A 16,391-nucleotide genomic window follows, 5' to 3' on the forward strand; every position below is an offset into this window, starting at 1 on the left:
CCATAATCAACATCGGCTTTGGTCAGTCCTATGCAAATGCTAGCAGCTTTCACCATAACTCTTGGCGATGGAATTTCTAGTGAACTTTAGTTGTCGCCGATTGGCTTTCTTATTTTCTACTATTGTTACCGATGATGATGTGATGCAACACCAGTTCATTCGGAGGAACTTATTTAACTTTTACAGTTAAAGTTGGTGTCAGTTATAGAGCACTTTGCAGTTGTTAATATTTAGCAAAATACTGTATGGTTGAAAAAGGATAATATTCAAACACTTGTGTCGGGAGAGCAATGGTTGAACTGGTGGGGACTAATGACTCTATTTCTGTAGTAGACGTGTCTGTGCTTATATTTGCTGGTGTTCATATTACTTTTCCATTAATAGTTTAACTATAGAATGATTCTTGAGTTGCTCCCAGACCAAGGCAAAGCTTTGGTTTTCTCTTTATTTCTTTCTTTTAGTAGCATTACAAGGAGAGTAGCTCCAACAAATACTTGTGTTTTCTATTGGCAAAGGTCTACCCAGGATCTCTTTTCTGAATACTCTATTCTATCAATTGTTTTTCCATCAATCTTTTTACTGTCTCATGAAAGAGTTCTCCATCTAGTTCGTTTCCACATAAGATTACCTTGTATTCATTAAAGGTGTCTGGTTTTATTGTTCTTTCTAATTTACTTGTAGTCTGTTCTACCATAAACTGTTCCTTTGGAGAATGACTTGAAGTACACATAATCTACTTCTTATTAGGAGCTGTCGACTACGCATGCATTCCTCCGGAGGGTTTGAAGGGCGATCAACAGAACCAGATCTAAAAAGAAGCCAAAGGTAAGTTCTGAAACTGATCTAAAAATCCATGCAATCAGGTGCAAGCAAAAATAGTATTGCCAATTTAATTACCAAGAATATCAAGGAGTCTGTTGGTAGTATTTCATGCACAGACATCACAGATTCACAAGCTATTCCATCACTCACTAATCTATATTTGTCTAGCCAAAAATGCTAGTCCAAATGGGAAAAACAAAATTATATGGCTAACAAATAAACAATTTGAAAGAAAATTGTAGAAGACTGGATAACTGCATTTTCTTGTTCGTCTTCCAAATGACTTCTTGTATGCATCTTCCACATCCTTAGTATATGATAAAATGACAGCCATCATAACCTGTAGAAGATAAGGAAAATTAACTCGAGCCGGGAGATTTTGTAGAAGGTTCAAAGAATTTTTATGTTGCATAGTCCTTTCATGATTGATTGCACAATCTTCTTTTACTTCCAACACAAAATAAAAAAGTAATCTGTTATTCATAAACTAAAGTCAAAGTTACTATTGGGCTGTCGACCTCTGAGATTATTCTTCGAATAATCAATTTAATATTGTACTGTTCATCCAATCAAAATGATCCAACAACGTTTGAGGAGCATGCAAGAAGAATTAGCAAATGGGATTGAGCGATGCATGAGCAGACTTACTTGGATCTCTGGTCACAAGCATGGCAGTCCCCCCGAAGTCGCACGTCCCGCCGGCCACCTTCGTCCGTTGCCAGTAGCTATTGAAGGCGAAGGAGGCATGAGCTATCAACGTATCTGGCTGGTAGCAGGACCCATTGGGCAGAATGGAGTCGCAGTCTGCTCCTGATCCACAAGCATAATTCATGGCTTCTTGGATGATCGGGTCAGGCACGGTGGGCTTCGCGACGCACCACATGCTCCGCGACCCCTGCGCAGGAGACGGCGGCGCGATCGGCGGCGGATACACCACCGGTGGCAGGAAAATAGGCGGGCCCGGCGCTAACTCCGGTGGGCTTGGCACATACACCGGTGGGTTCGGGACAAGGCTCGGCGGCGGCGGCTGGCTTGGTACGAAGCCAATTGGGCTCGGAACGTAAGTTGGCGGGCTGGGCTCATATTCAGGTGGGCTTGGGACATTGGTGGCCGGGCTCGGCACAGCTTCTGGCGGATTCGGCACCGTCCCCGGTGGGCTTGGCACAGACTCGGGCGGATTCGGCACCGCCCCCGGTGGGCTCGGCACGACCTCCGGTGTGCCTGGAATGTACACCGGCGGGTTGGGGGTGAGGACCGGAGGGTTGGTGGTTTCAGGTGGAGGTGGTGGGGGCTGAATGATCGGAATGGGGGTTGACGGCGTGGTCGACGGCGGAAGTGGGGTGTATGGAGGGTAAACGCAGAAGGGAGGGTAGTCTTCAGGAGAGGAGGATGGGCCCATGGCATCATCATAGGGTGGCAACGAGACAGGCGACCCAACGTAGTCGAAGGGATCCGAGGAAGCATAATGAGTGTCCAAGCGTTTGAGAGCCTTCATCTGTGGGTTTCTTTGGTGCTTCACTGCAAGGGCATCACGGAGGTACGAGTCCTTGGACTGCCTTAAGCTTCTACCCTCTACTCAGCAACATCAATTCAAATATCATGGTGTTGTCGTTCGCAGATAACTATCAGCAGTGGGGAAAAGAAGTGAAATGTACTCACCACATCGGACGACAAGTGTTGCTGCTGCAAAGAGTTGATTGATGAGAACAAGGCAAACAAGAGCATGGAGTTCTTTCCTAAGATCCATGAGAACTTTGCCCTACTTCGGCTGTTGAACCCAAGCTCTCTCCTCCTTGGCGATGATGCGCGCTATGCTCATGAGACATCAGAGTGAGAGCGGGGTAATTATAGCCAGCTTCAATATATGGCAGTGTCGTGGCCATGAGAGATGAGGAGGAGGGGGGGGGGGAGCAGAGGAGGCCGGCAATAAAGTGGAGCACCGAGCTTTAGCGGCGTTGCTTTTGCCTCCACCCGCCTTCTGGAGGGAGATAAAGAAATGCCGAGTCTCGGAAAGGATGGGATGGTGGACTTGTTTTATGTCCTGCTGATGCGGCAGTAAGGATTGGTTATGTTGGTGCGGGCAACCTCCTCCTCCTCCTTTCTCCATGCTCAGTTTTGGTATATGTTCTTGCTTGTCGCTGGAGCAAATCAAAGGACAACTCCCGTGGCCTTTCTCTGTTGCTTCCGTCCTACTCAATGGAACTCTTATCTTATTATACGGATTGGAAACCAACCAAATGATTCAGCGTACTCGGAGCACATGATAAGGTATCAATCCACTGTTAGTGATGGTGTGTTTGAGCTCCAGTGTACATAATCTAGAGGTATGTGATCCCTGTTTGCTCATCAAATTCGAGGGTCAGTCTCGCAATGCCGAGACAGAATGTGATAAAGCCTACTCTATTGCTTAGCTTGTGGTAAGGCTGAAACGATACAGGAAAAGGGTAGAGAGAAATTTGTGTCGCTCACATCATAATACATATTTGCTGCCACCCAACAGGTCATTGAGACCCAAAGCTATGAGGATATTTCAGGGAAAAATGAGGCAAAATGTAGTTTTGTTTACTTGTCTTTCTTTGGTAGAGCAGATGAACTCTGTCAATCTTCAATATAACTTTGTTGAAGTGGTTTCTTTTTGCTATTGTCATTGTTGCCTAACAATTCTAATGCTCATATTCCTAGAATATATATTATTAGAAAAAAATATTATTAACGTCTTAATCAGTGTGACCTGGTTCGGACTTGTATATGTATGATTGTTCGAAATATTTCTGAGATGGCTCCTAGGTGGAAGAATTATACTGTCAAGGTGAAAATATTGTACTTTCGAGATGACACTTGCATTAAGATTGTGAGAGATTTTTTTAATCCGATTCCTCCGACACTCAAGTTAGTAATTTAAGGTTCCTAAATATGAACTCGAGTAATTTGAAAAAAAAGATAATTTTATTTTTTTTTCTTGTTTAAGATGTGTCATTATACCTGGGAAAGAAAGTTTATAATGTTGGAGAGAAGAAAGTTTGTGATTGTCTTTCTTATCATAAAGGATAAAAAAGATTGTACTTTTCTTAGTGATTTGAATCTTGATGAAGATGAGTAGATGATGACTTGATCTCACGTGATAATCATATGTCAACTAACAGTAGATTTCCTATCACATGTAAACCCAGGTTTTATCGTCTTGTAGCAATAGTTTGAGAACTATTCATCAAGTGTTATGTACACAAGACATTTCTAGGTGCCACCATGCTTGGTTAGGTCCAATTTGGATCAAACAGTCTTGCACCGATCTAAATTGGTCCGGAATCAACGGTTCCCGATCATAAGCCGTCAAACCCGTTCGGTTGAGCTTGTGATTATATTATAGTATTACTGGGCCAATCTTAGCCCAAATCTATGCTGAAACAAAACCGAAAAGGATTCGGGCCGACACAGCTCAGTTATGGGCTAATTCTAGAGCAGCCCATGTATGGCTCACGATCTTGGCACGTGCAAGCGGGCCCGGGGTGTCGTCGCTGGAGTTCGTGTACAACCCGGAGATGGGAGAGAGATGAGACCCCCGTCCTTTGCCCGGTTGCAGCGGGCAAGAGTGAAGCGCATCGATTGCGGGGCCCTGTGTTTGGCCTATCCATTACATGAACCTCGCGGGATTGATTGTTTGGACCACTGCAAGACTCTGGGGAAGAAGATCGGTCTCGTACGCCATGAGATGGTCAATATTTCAGAAAGCTAGTAACTGACCTTCCTTCTTGATGTTGAGATGTGAGGCTGTTATGGGATCTATCGAGAGATCATTGCCCATGTAACTAGCTTTGAGTTATTTTCATTGATCTTAGAGGACAATAACAAGGCCGAGAAGAAGAAGAAGAAGAAGAAGAAACATCCATGGAATGGGAAAGAGACAAGTCTGTCATGCCTGCGATGGTAACTCATGCGGGTGGCCCAGCAAAAAGGAAATCAGGGAGACACTCTCGAGTCTCCCTTGTCTACTCCCTACATCAACGTGCCTCTTATGCTAAAGTTAACCATACAATCGAAAAGGTATTCGTATGAATTATCAGGCATGTTGTGGCAAAGAAGGGCAGGAACTCCTCGCAGGGATTTTCGACTTTGCACCTGAAGGTCGGGCCAGGATTGTCATGACTCGGGCCTGATGAGTTAATTAGTCTATCAACTTCGTTTGGTCTAAACCACTGACTAAAATACTTAAGCTGAAGTTGATAGTAGTACGTTCATCAGACCCTTATAAGTCAATCTTAATTCTGTTCAATTTCGATGTGAGACTAATCAGGGGTGTTACATATAATATACCTAAGACACTTATATTATTCTCACTAGCACAAAAACTTCCTAAAACATATTAATACCGTATAAAATATCGAATAACAATTAATTGTACTAATAATCAATTGACAAAGGTTAACTGCAATATTATTTTTTTACGTATATAATAATAATAATAATAATAATAATAATTTAATAAATCCGCCAGAGGTATAAAAAAGGTAGCAAAATCCATAATCTAACAGTGCCTCACTCTTGCTCTCTCTGTAGATGATCCTAGCCGTCCACCCCGTCGATCTGATTCGTGACCATACACGGCACGATTTCCATCGCCCCCTTCGCTTGCGCCTGGCTGGCGGTTTCAGTTCGTTTCTTTCGGGTCGTGTTTCCTCTGCGAGCGAGTGAGATCGAGAGAGAACACAGCGATCAAGTAAGGAATGGAGAACGTGACGGGGCTTCTCCGGGTGAGGGTAGTGAGGGGCGTCAACCTCGCCAAGCGTGATGCTGGAGATAGCGACGCCTACGTCGTCGTCCTCATGGGCGATCAGGTAATCACCACTCATTCAACCCCTTATTCCTCCCATACCACATTGCTTCTTCTCCTGCAGGATTCGATCTATTTACTTTTCGATATTAAATTCTCCTCGTACTAGTTTTGAATTACCCATCTCCCACAACCGTTTGATCAATTGATTTGGTTCTGATTTATTGAGACCTACCTAGGTTAGGAAAGGACGTCGAATCTATGCGTTCTTTGTGCTGGTTGCTTCTCCGATGTTAGGGAGTGTAACGTTGGACGAGTGAGTTGCCCCCGATTGGCTCTTGAATGCAGAGCTTCTGATTGCTGCATTGTCTAGGGATTCACTGATTCCCCTCTCCATTGATATGCTTCGATCAACCTAGACAATGCACCAACTTGATACGAACAACTTAACTGATCGTGATCATCTGTTGACAGAAAAGGTTCGTTGAATTATTGGTGTCCAATTCATTGGTGCCCCCGATGTTTATTTGGTGTAATTAGTCTAGTAGATCGGAATGTGGTCCAAAATTGGGCTCTGCAATCCATTGGATCCCTCTACTCGTTACGAAGACTGTACTAGTAAAGTAAAATTTCTTTAAAGAAACATGAGATGAGAAAAATCATGGTCATGTATCAGAAATGTCGGACGTGTTACATTGGTTCTTTAATGTAAATTACAGCATCGAATTCTTGATTACATTTTGAGGTTCATTTAAGATTATGGATTTCTCCCATATCTACATAAGCGCATTTAGTTGCATCCAGACAGGTGAGTTTTAAGTGCTTGTTAACTCATTAAATGGGATGGCCATCCAAATACTCCATTTAAATTTGGAACAAAGCAGAGGATTTAAGAGAAGTCATTATTCCTTTTCCGGATTAGTTACTAATCTTTCAACTAAATACATTATTGGATGTGCAACTGGAATGCAGGCATTAACTACAAGCATTGTTATAAAGAGAAGGAAATAAATTCTTTTCATTTGGTTTTCTTAATGTTCGCAAATTCATGAACTGGGTTAAATTTATTTAGTGTGGAATGAGGTGAATGGAGACCCCAGTCCTCTCTTGTTTGTGGTAGGACGTATTCAAACCACTAAAGTGAAAAGCAAGTGGGAGAATCAATTGCTCAGAAATTGGCTATTGCTCATGCAAACCATGGTTATGTGGAAGTTAGGAATTTAGATTTGTGGGAGAATCAATTGCCTAGAAATTGGCTATTACTCATGCAAACCATCGTCGTGTGGGAGTTAGAAATTTAGATTTATGCTCTATAAATTAGCCATTACATATGGAAATTTCCTCGCTAAAGATGGTGGTATTGCTACCTCGATCTACATTAAAAAAACACATTAATTTTGTTTGTACAGCTTTAATCAGTAGTGCAATAATTGATTTGTATTAAATACCTGAGTCCTTGTACAATATCGTGAAACTGATTCTGTCGTGCTATCTTTTATTTGGGTAGAAATTGAAGACCAATGTAAAAAAGAATAGTCTGAATCCAGAGTGGAATGAAGACTTGAACTTTTGTGTCTCAGATCCCACTCAACCACTTAAGATTGTAAGTATTTCTTTGCCGTTGAGATGCTGCTGCTCTATTGCATCAATATTTTCCTACTTTTAGTCTTTTGAGCAAAGAGATCATTTACCATGCAACAAACAACATGAAGAACATAATTTGTATCTATATTATTTGAGAAATATAACCTACATATTTTAGAACCTCCTAGTCTCACCGCACATATTAATTATGCTTCCTTATCATATTAAATTTAGTTGCTTCACCATCATCGATTGCTCAAGTTTGCTTTGTACGGTAAGGTCACCTGTGCCTAAATTCTTACTGTTTGGTTTATTAGCTTTGAATGTTTGGGCGATGGACCTTAACTTGATCTTTAAGGTCATCTCTCTAGATAACAAAAGCATCTTTGTTGTCCCTTAGGCATTGATTACGCTTGTACTACACAAAGTTCACATATCTAAAGCAATTAATATGCATGAATAGCAAGTTGTCAAATTGTCTTTTTTTCTTTAATTTCTCTGTAGGCATTATCTGACAGATTCCAATGCTGCAATGCCTGTCTTGGATGGCCAGCATGATTCATGCAGTCCAGGAACGAATCACACTAAGATTATATTTCTTGGGTCGAACAATTTTCTCTATTACTGTCATATGGGTGCAGTATTTAGTTTTAGGATTAGTAACCCCTAATCTGTTTTAGTTCTACTTTGGCAAATTCTGTCCTGGTTATTATGACTCATGGTAACTTTGTTCATAAATTGGTTTCTCGAACCAACCAGCTTGGTAGTTCGGATGTCATCATATGGTAGATCAGTGACCTAGAAAATTTTACTCTGTGGTACTAATCTCCCACCAAAGAACAATAGTTTCATTTTCCAGTCTTTGGTCTGAAAAAAGATCATGCTTTCTATTTTCCCGAAGGTGGAATATTAATTTTTTTAGAATTTCATATAATTAAAACTTAGAATCATGCTTTTCTTTCTCATTTTCACTAATGCAATAGAAAAATATCAGAAAGAAACCATGTTTATATTCAGCATTTTGATGGAGGGTTTTTTATTGTGTATTTTTGTTCATAAAGCATTGAAACTGATATTTTTGTTATACATTTATTCTAATGTTTTGGCAAGAATTGACTACTGCAAAACCATGTCTACGAGCGAGTCGATTTTATCTCTTTAACAAGGACTTGCAGGAAATTTATGACAAAGACACGTTAACCCAAGATGATAAGATGGGCGATGCCGAGTTGGATATACAGCAATTCATGGAGGCTGTCAAGATGGGTTTGGCAGATCTTCCAAATGGTTTCGTGATTGAAACTATGAGGCCAAGTCAACAAAACTGTCTAGCTGGAGACAGCATTATTACTTCGAAAGATGGTACGATTGCTCAAGATGTTGTCCTTCAACTCAGAAACGTGGAGAGTGGCAAGGTGGAGCTGCAGCTGCTGTGGCTTAGCGTTCCCTGCGCGCCAAATTTCTAGCATGTGTTTTCTGCAGGTTTACACTTCCCTCTTCAATTGTTATCCAGGATTTGTCCTCTCTCTCGAAGCTCGAGACTATCCTTCTGATTTATGCGCAATAAGGACTCGAGTCTTGCTAAACTCAACTTTCTTTTCACGTTATATATTTGTTTGTTATTTATTATTTATTCAAAAGGTTAAATATAAATGCTTGGATTTGACACATTAAAAGATTCAGATGTGTTCTTAACATTATAGTTTTGACTTTGATTGTCCAGCGTAGGAAGTCATCCCACCATGGCACGATGGATTTGTTTGACTCCATGATACCAGCGGGCTTTCGGATACTTCTTTCGTTTGCGTCGAATCATCACTCTAGAATTGGTGGTTTAGTGGTTCAACATTTCTATGACAATGGTTTATGTTACAGGTGGATCCTTTAAATTGGACATTCTATTGTGTGTCATACAGAAGATAGGATATTTGAATTAGATTTAAAATTATCTTAAAATTTTATATTTGATTTAGATTTTAAAAGGTTCGAGTAAAGAGCTAATTATTACTCCTAGTTAACTATCTTTAGTGTTTCGGTCCGTAAGTTACATTAGCATTCTTATTAAAGTTATAAAAATAAAATATCTATGTTATTTATCTTAGCGATGTCAGTTTTATCAAAAGATCATTTTAATGTTTGGTGACAGACGACTATGTCGTTCGCATTGATGTCGAAGCAGTTGCATGGTTGTCTTTAACAACGATAAGATTCACTTTCATTACGATACCACCTACCTCTATGAGAAGCATGTCGCTAACCTCAATGCCACTTTGCGTCGATATTGACACATGGTGGTGGTCGTCATGATGTTTACGGCGAAGATGGTGGTTGCCTTACTAATGATCCATCGAGTGAATTCCTGGCTCAACTCGATACTAAGGTCGTCGGAGTTCCTACCGCTCTTCTCACTACTACATTGCGATGCCACCCACCTCTATGAGAAGCTCGTCGCTAACCTCATTGCCACTTTGCGTCGACATTGACACATATGGTGGTGGTCATCACGATATTTACGGCGAAGATGGTGGCTGCCTTACTAATGACCCGTTGAGTGAATTCCAGGCTCAACTCAATACTAAGGTCGTCGGAGTTCCTATCGCTCTTCTCGTTGCTACGTTAATTCTGGCACCATCTCTCGCATAGCGACCTTTTCGTTGCTTTGCGTCGACGTTGATATAGTTATCAAACGACAAAAGAGCCATTCGACAACTATGTTGTCGTATACACAGATGCATAATGAGGTGGGTGGTGATGGGGTTGATAGTGCGCTCCTCGTGGAGACGTGTGGTATCACAGTGAAAGCAAACCTTATCATCGTCAAAGGTGATCGGACAACTACGTTAGTATCGACGCCAGCGATGTCGTCATCCACCATCGAACGTTAAAATTAGTAATTTTATTTTTTTGATAAAATTAAATATATCTAGATATTTTATTTTTATAATTATTAGGATATAAATATAATTTGTTAAAATATACCAATCGAAACTTTAACCAACTATACGGATATGTAATTAGCCAATAGGATGATGAAGATTCCACTACTGCTGCTGCAGCAAGCGGCCAAGATCATTGTGGTGGCGTACTCACAGTCATCGCCAGCGACAACGTACATCACGATACAGGTTCCACGTGGCGTACACGCGTGCGTCTCATTCGCCATCCTCCCTCGTTCACAACCGCCCCCATTCGTTCCTCACCGCGTCTTGTCTCTCTCAGTCCATCAGCTCCCCCACAGCCAACACACAACACCTGCCCGCGTCCCAGAGAAATGTCGCGCTGCCCGATGTACTACCACGTTACGTGTCACGCACCTCATCAGTGCGGCCGTTCCCGAGGGCGCCTTCCCCTCCCTCTCACCTCACGGGTTTGCCCCGCCTCGCTCCACGGCATTTACTATTGCGGTTGGTGCGCCCCACCACCGTCAACGAGGACAGACGAGGCGGCAGGCACCCGCAACCGCCCCCCCTCCCCCAACAACACGACGATGACAACCATTACTACGACCCTACTGTGGCAATTAAGTAGAGCATGAGGGAGGGAAGGGGTGTTTTTATCAAAGCCATTGCCGCGAGTCGTTAAAATGCCACCTCCATATCTCTCTCTCTCGCGCCTAACTGCGTTCGCGCGGACGGGAGGAGGGTGCACGCGCGGACACTCGTCATGTGACCGTGCTGTTCCCCGCCCCACGACACGGCAGCGATGCGCTCCACGTGGGGGTGTCAGAGGCGGCAGCAGCGCCCCACCTCTCCCTCCACCCACCGCTCGACACGCCGCCGCCCGATGGCCCGACTGCGTCCTTTCTTCTGCTATATCTCCCCCTCTGTCTCTCTCTCCTGCTGGCTTTATTCCTTCCGCTTTATCTACGCTCAGAGAGACTTGCTGTGCGTGGGCAGCGAGGGGACGGAGAGAGAGAAAGGTGGTGACTAAAAATTAATCATGTCAGGCGCCGTCGACAGTCCGTACATGAGGGAAGAGGGCTGCAGAGGCGTATAGGGCTGACGTCAGGATTCGGTGGCTGGTAGTGTGAGAGCGTTGGCGAGAATAGTAGTCACATGACGCCCTCTGCGACACGTCAAATCAGACGGCGGCTCGCTCTCATTTTCTTTCGTTGTCTCTTTGAAGGAGAGTAGCACGCCTCCTCTCCCGTCCTCCTCGGTCTCTTTGGCTAGAAGATACGGAATAGAGAGAGAGAGAGAGCGAGAGAGGGAGAATCGACATGGGATCGAGAGGAGACGGGCATCATTACAGAGGGGTCAGGAAGAGGCCGTGGGGGCGGTACGCGGCGGAGATAAGGGACCCGTGGAAGAAGACCCGGGTGTGGCTCGGCACGTTCGACACCCCCGAGGAGGCCGCGCTCGCCTACGATCGCGCCGCCCGCTCCCTGCGCGGCGCAAAGGCCAAGACCAACTTCCCCTACCACCACACCTCGGCCCCTCCGCCGCTGCACCTCCCGCCTTCCGCCACTCTCGACCTCAACCTCCCGTGCCACTGCTGGCTCGTCCCCGCGCCACCGCAGGCCGTTCCTCCCTCTCCGCCACCCCCGCCGTCGACGGCGCTAGTCCTAGGCAGTTTCGCACTCTATGAGCCCGCCAAGACTCCGTCACCGGAAGCGAGGAACGCGGCAGCTCCAGACACGCCGGCGTCGTCCTCGGCCTCCCTCTTCCGGGATGTCGGGAGGGATTTGCTTCTCGATCTCAACGAGCCGCCGCCGGCATCGTCACTGCTGATTGGTTGAGCAGCTATTTTAACTACTGTTCTCTTCCGTCTACTCTTTGCTCATCTCTCCTCCTCAAAGTTGTTTTCCCCCGTCTACCTCTTGCGCTGGAATCATATCTCTGTTTAGATGTAAGATCAGACGACCGTGTAATTAGAGACCTTCTTTTCGAACGATTTCTTTCCTCCACGCTACATGCTACGAAAGAAAGGCTGCCACCGATAATGGAGGCCGCTGAGCTCGAGACACGATCGTTCATGGCGGAAAGCACGACGCTTTGGGACTATTATTTTATTCATTTCATAATTGTCTTGGACGTCCAGTTGTTCGTATTAGCATGTGTGTGTGTGTGCGCGCGCGCGCTTTGGACTTCTCAATGAAAAGAAGGCAGCGAAGCGGCGGACGGTAGACTTGTGCGGCGGCCGCAGGGTGGTGCAGTTAATGCACCTCCTTCGATGTTCCCCTTGCGTTCTCTCTTTCTTTAGGACAGCCTCGGCAGCTCGAGTGGGTCCTCCGTTGCCCGTGATGCAGAGGAAAAGAAGCAAAGAAAGGAGAGGGCACTTAATTGTTTCAGCTCTGCCCATCCGTCCAAGGGTGGGTGTCATCGCCTATTGCCGTGGCCCGTAGTGACAGGCAGGGAGCAGAAGATGGTGCCATATTGATTGACAACCTGCATCACCGCTCACGTAGCAAAACGCGGGCCCAATCCCCGGCGGGGGCTCCGGAACTACAACCTTTTACTTGGGTCAAGCCGGGCCCTCATCTCCTTGGGACGGAGTCGGCTGGGAGAAACGCGCGTCGGTCGGGCCGTGGCGCGCGTGCCGACTGTCCACCAGGACCCGACAAACCCAGGCAGCGGGGCGCGAGGGGCACCGCGCGTGAACCTGGAGTAAGTGCACGCGGGGACCCTGCCACCCTCCCCCGCGGCCCCCAGCCTGCCGACGTCCCGTTGGACCCCCACCACACCTCTCCGGCGCAAATCAAGTGGACCAAACCCATCTCTTTCTTCTTCTTCTTCTTCTTCTGTTTCTCCGGTGCGCTGCCCAGCGACCCGCCCGCTGTGGCCCCTCCACAAGCAGTAGCCGCCCCGTACCAGTGGGAGGAGACCGGGCCGGGATGGGTTGCGATCGCTTTTTGGACCAGAAGGACGACGGACGTCGGTCGGCCAGTCCTGGCCCCGCTCGTAGATCCGGGGACAGGCGTCGTCAACACGCTTACTACGATCAGTTACCCTTCTCTTGCATCCCCCCCTTCAAACAATTGCCCACCGACTTACCGGCCGGCTGATTGGGTTTAATCGCGGCCCCACGGGGCTCTACCTTTAACCACTAGGTAGGTGAAACGGTAGGCAATGATAAATATTTAAAATAAAGGCCAAAAAGGTCGCGCGAGAAAAAGGAATGGGAAGAGGTCGGACGAAGAAAGGGACAAGAGGCCTGCCGGCTAACACACAGGCACCCACGCTCTTCCTCCTCGGTGGACGTCGATAATAATAACACCAAAAGCATTAATAATTTGTTCTTCAATAGTAAACATAATGGACAAGAGAGAGCGAGATGACAACACCGAGATAGGAATCTCTGAACTGATGACACCCTTCTCCTCAGTGGAAAAACCAAGAACAAGCTAAGGGAAAAACCAAGAAATTAAGGGTTTACTATTGTACAAATCTCTCTCTCCAACACCGCCGCTTTGGTCTTCCGAGGGATACATAGACGTAAAAAACAAACTGCTACGGCTTCTTCTTAATCGTCGACAGTGGCGATCAGAGAACTGTTTTAGCTAGGCGTGGGATGAGGCATGGAGCGACAAGGAAAGCACATCAGGCGATCTCGGGTGGAGGGGGCAGGTTGAGATCTAAATCGAGCGTCAGCATCTTGTGCGGCCCACGGAAGCGGTGGTTGAGGCGCACGTCGGCGACGGAGGAGGAGTCGGAATCGCTCAAAACGCCGCTGGCCGTTGGAGCGTGCATATCGGCGATGATCATGGGCGGGCAAAAGCGGCGGCGGTTCATGGACACCGCCGCCGACGCCTTCTCGGATCCGACGATCGTGTCGAAGAGGCAGCACGGGCGGGATGCCGGCATGGCTGGGGCGGCGACCGCGGGGTAGGGCTGGAATGGGAACCGCGCGACGCGGCGGCGGAGGAGATCGAAGTCGAGCGAGGGCGGGAGAGGGATCGCGAGTGGCGGCACCTCGCGGCTGGAGGACTCCACCGTGCTGCTCTGGCTGCTGGGGCTGCCGCCACCCGCCGCCGGGGTCGCGATCGCGACGACTCCGGCCGGGCCCGGCCTCGTGTACGCCTCCGGGTGGGGGAAGTTGGTCTTGGCCTTGGATCCACGAAACTGCCGGGCGGCGGCATCGTATGCCCGCGCGGCCTCCTCGGCCGTGTCAAAGGTCCCGAGCCAGACCCGGCTCTTCTTCCCCGGGTCCCGTATCTCCGCAGCGTACCTCCCCCAAGGCCGCTTCCTCACCCCTCGGTAATGGGTCTCCTTCCCCCCTGCTCTTCCTCCACCGCCGCCGGCCATCGGGTTCTCTCGTAGCGACACAGCAACGAGTCCGTCTTCTCTCTCTACTTTCTCTGTTTTCTTACTGCTCGGCCTTTTCGTTCCAACAAAAACACTTTATAGCTCGGGTGGATAGCGTGCACACATCAATTTACAGCGAGATTTGGACGGTGCAGCGGAGAAACAGAACGATTCGGCCAGTCAACGAGAGATTTGACTGTCCTCCGCGCGCCGCCCCCACCCGTCACCCACAAACCCACCCCTCCCACACACACACACACACACGCACACCTCCACCCAGACTAACAACCCCAAGTTCCTCACCGCTTTTTCGCGAGATCCGTGGGACCCGCGGTCCAAAACGGCCTTACCGGGGTATTCGTGTGCTTTGGGTCGGTGGTCTATTTAATGGTGTTTTCGTGGATTTTGATGAGGAGATACGTGGCGCGACGAGAGGTATCCCAGTCAGGACAGGGTAAGCGGCTTTTCTCCCATTCCGTTCCGTTAACTGACAGCCGTTAAACATGCAACGGCTGGTTGCCTCTGCCGACTACGGACAGAAGGAACGGCGGCGATTACGGCGTCACCGCGGCTGCTCCCCTCGTCCGGGCCCGCACCATCTGTCGGCATCGACCGCTTCCTCGCTGCGGTACTCGGATAGCAGAGCCGGGTCACGCTCCTCTGACGTCGGCGCCCACTGTCCTGCACCAATGGGCCGCACTCCTCGTGGCCGAGTGTTTGTACGACCGCACACGACGGACAGACGCTAACCGGACAGCTCCTTGGTACCGACGCTCAACTACGACGGGGGCGGCGAGATACCGCCACGCGTCCAAGAGTCGATCGGGAGCGGACGGACTCGATCTTGCCGTCCGTAGAATGGACGGCCCAGACGACACGGTGGGGATAATGCAGACGTACGCAAGAATCACACGGCAAGCAATAAAGAGAGAAGCGGGTGACGACGGGGGTAGGAGGGAAGGATTGCTTGACGCGCAAGGCGCAGCGAGTGTGAACGGCTTTACGTGCCGCCAATTGATTTCTGGTGTGTGGGGGGGTAGCTGGCGGTGGCGGGTGCGGTGGGGCGCGTCGCTCGCAACGTATATGCGGACGGACATTATTGCCCACAATCTACGTAAGTGGGTCGATGTGATGTGATCGACAGACAACCATCACACGGATCATACTGCGTGGTCGTCGTTGTCTGTGATGGACCATTGATTTGAATTCCGATCCTCTCATGTACCGTACCGCACGCATGCGGTGCCGGAGGACGACCGCCCCACCCCACCCTTTTGTGACGCAAAAGTGACTTTAGTGTAGATACAATTCGTGCCATTTATATAGCGATAGGTTCCGATAGGTCGTTCGGGTGACAGACCTCTGATTTGAATTTTGTTTTCCCCCATCTGGTTTGCTGTCGATGTCTCCCCACTAGTGAGAAGATCAACACACTCGTTTACCTTCTATTTTCTTTCTTCCACAGCTCTGCTCTGCCCTGCCCTGCCCTCTAAGAATGGGCTGACTTCTAATGAAGCAAGATATTCACCAATGGAAGGGGCCCACGTGTTAGGTGGAGCCGCCCTGACGGAGATTAAAGACTTAATGTATTGATGCAGTGGAGTTGAATCCCACCAGAAATGTACGCCTTGAGACAAGGGCGAGGACCACAGCCTTCCATTTCGGATTCAGGGAATCTAATTCATTTACCAAGCAGCTAGCTAATGGAATGGGACCGGCGTAGCAGGTGCTACGTATAACGGAAAACATGGACCACGCCCTCGGCATGTGGTCCAAACATGACAGGGGTGGGTCAATGCGTGCGACGTCCAAGAGTGGGCACGCCGGGCATTCCCGGGCGGAGATGGTAGAGGCATTCGTATGGGTACTCCAAACACAGCCAGAGGTGGCTTGGTAGTGTGTCAAACTGGATTCTTTTTGGTTCGGTTCTACGATACTACAGGTGGCTTGCACGCTGCATTTGATGAGTTTGT

General features: G+C 47.5%; 4 protein-coding genes across 5 annotated transcripts; 2 read left to right on the forward strand and 2 right to left on the reverse strand.

The window, feature by feature from the left end:
- Positions 1–891: 891 nt before the first annotated feature.
- LOC135614127 (pollen-specific leucine-rich repeat extensin-like protein 3) lies at positions 892–2,621 on the reverse strand. The gene is made up of 3 exons (XM_065111160.1): positions 2,482–2,621; positions 1,471–2,394; positions 892–1,162 (listed from the first exon to the last, which is right to left on the reverse strand). Exons 1-3 carry the CDS (start codon positions 2,567–2,569, stop codon positions 1,131–1,133), a joined length of 1,044 nt encoding a protein of 347 aa, XP_064967232.1. The 5' UTR covers positions 2,570–2,621; the 3' UTR covers positions 892–1,130.
- A 2,844-nt stretch (positions 2,622–5,465) lies between these two features.
- Positions 5,466–8,820, forward strand: LOC135613386 (protein C2-DOMAIN ABA-RELATED 7-like). Of its 2 annotated transcripts, none has more exons than XM_065110411.1 (3): positions 5,466–5,654; positions 7,098–7,193; positions 8,341–8,820. In XM_065110411.1, the coding sequence occupies exons 1-3, from the start codon at positions 5,544–5,546 to the stop codon at positions 8,638–8,640; spliced, it is 507 nt and encodes a 168-aa protein (XP_064966483.1). In that variant the 5' UTR covers positions 5,466–5,543; the 3' UTR covers positions 8,641–8,820. The 2 variants fall into 2 exon arrangements, with proteins under 2 accessions (XP_064966483.1, XP_064966484.1); XM_065110412.1 differs by having other exon boundaries at positions 8,350–8,806.
- Positions 8,821–10,795: 1,975 nt separating this feature from the next.
- On the forward strand, positions 10,796–12,069 carry LOC135613387 (ethylene-responsive transcription factor 12-like). The gene has a single exon (XM_065110414.1). It carries the CDS (start codon positions 11,394–11,396, stop codon positions 11,910–11,912), a length of 519 nt encoding a protein of 172 aa, XP_064966486.1. The 5' UTR covers positions 10,796–11,393; the 3' UTR covers positions 11,913–12,069.
- A 1,329-nt stretch (positions 12,070–13,398) lies between these two features.
- Positions 13,399–14,487, reverse strand: LOC135613388 (ethylene-responsive transcription factor 4-like). The gene has a single exon (XM_065110415.1). The coding sequence runs from the start codon at positions 14,416–14,418 to the stop codon at positions 13,714–13,716; it is 705 nt and encodes a 234-aa protein (XP_064966487.1). The 5' UTR covers positions 14,419–14,487; the 3' UTR covers positions 13,399–13,713.
- Positions 14,488–16,391: the final 1,904 nt, after the last annotated feature.

Source organism: Musa acuminata, chromosome BXJ2-6 (genome assembly GCF_036884655.1).
Source record: "Musa acuminata AAA Group cultivar baxijiao chromosome BXJ2-6, Cavendish_Baxijiao_AAA, whole genome shotgun sequence".
Taxonomy (NCBI): Eukaryota; Viridiplantae; Streptophyta; class Magnoliopsida; order Zingiberales; family Musaceae; genus Musa; species Musa acuminata.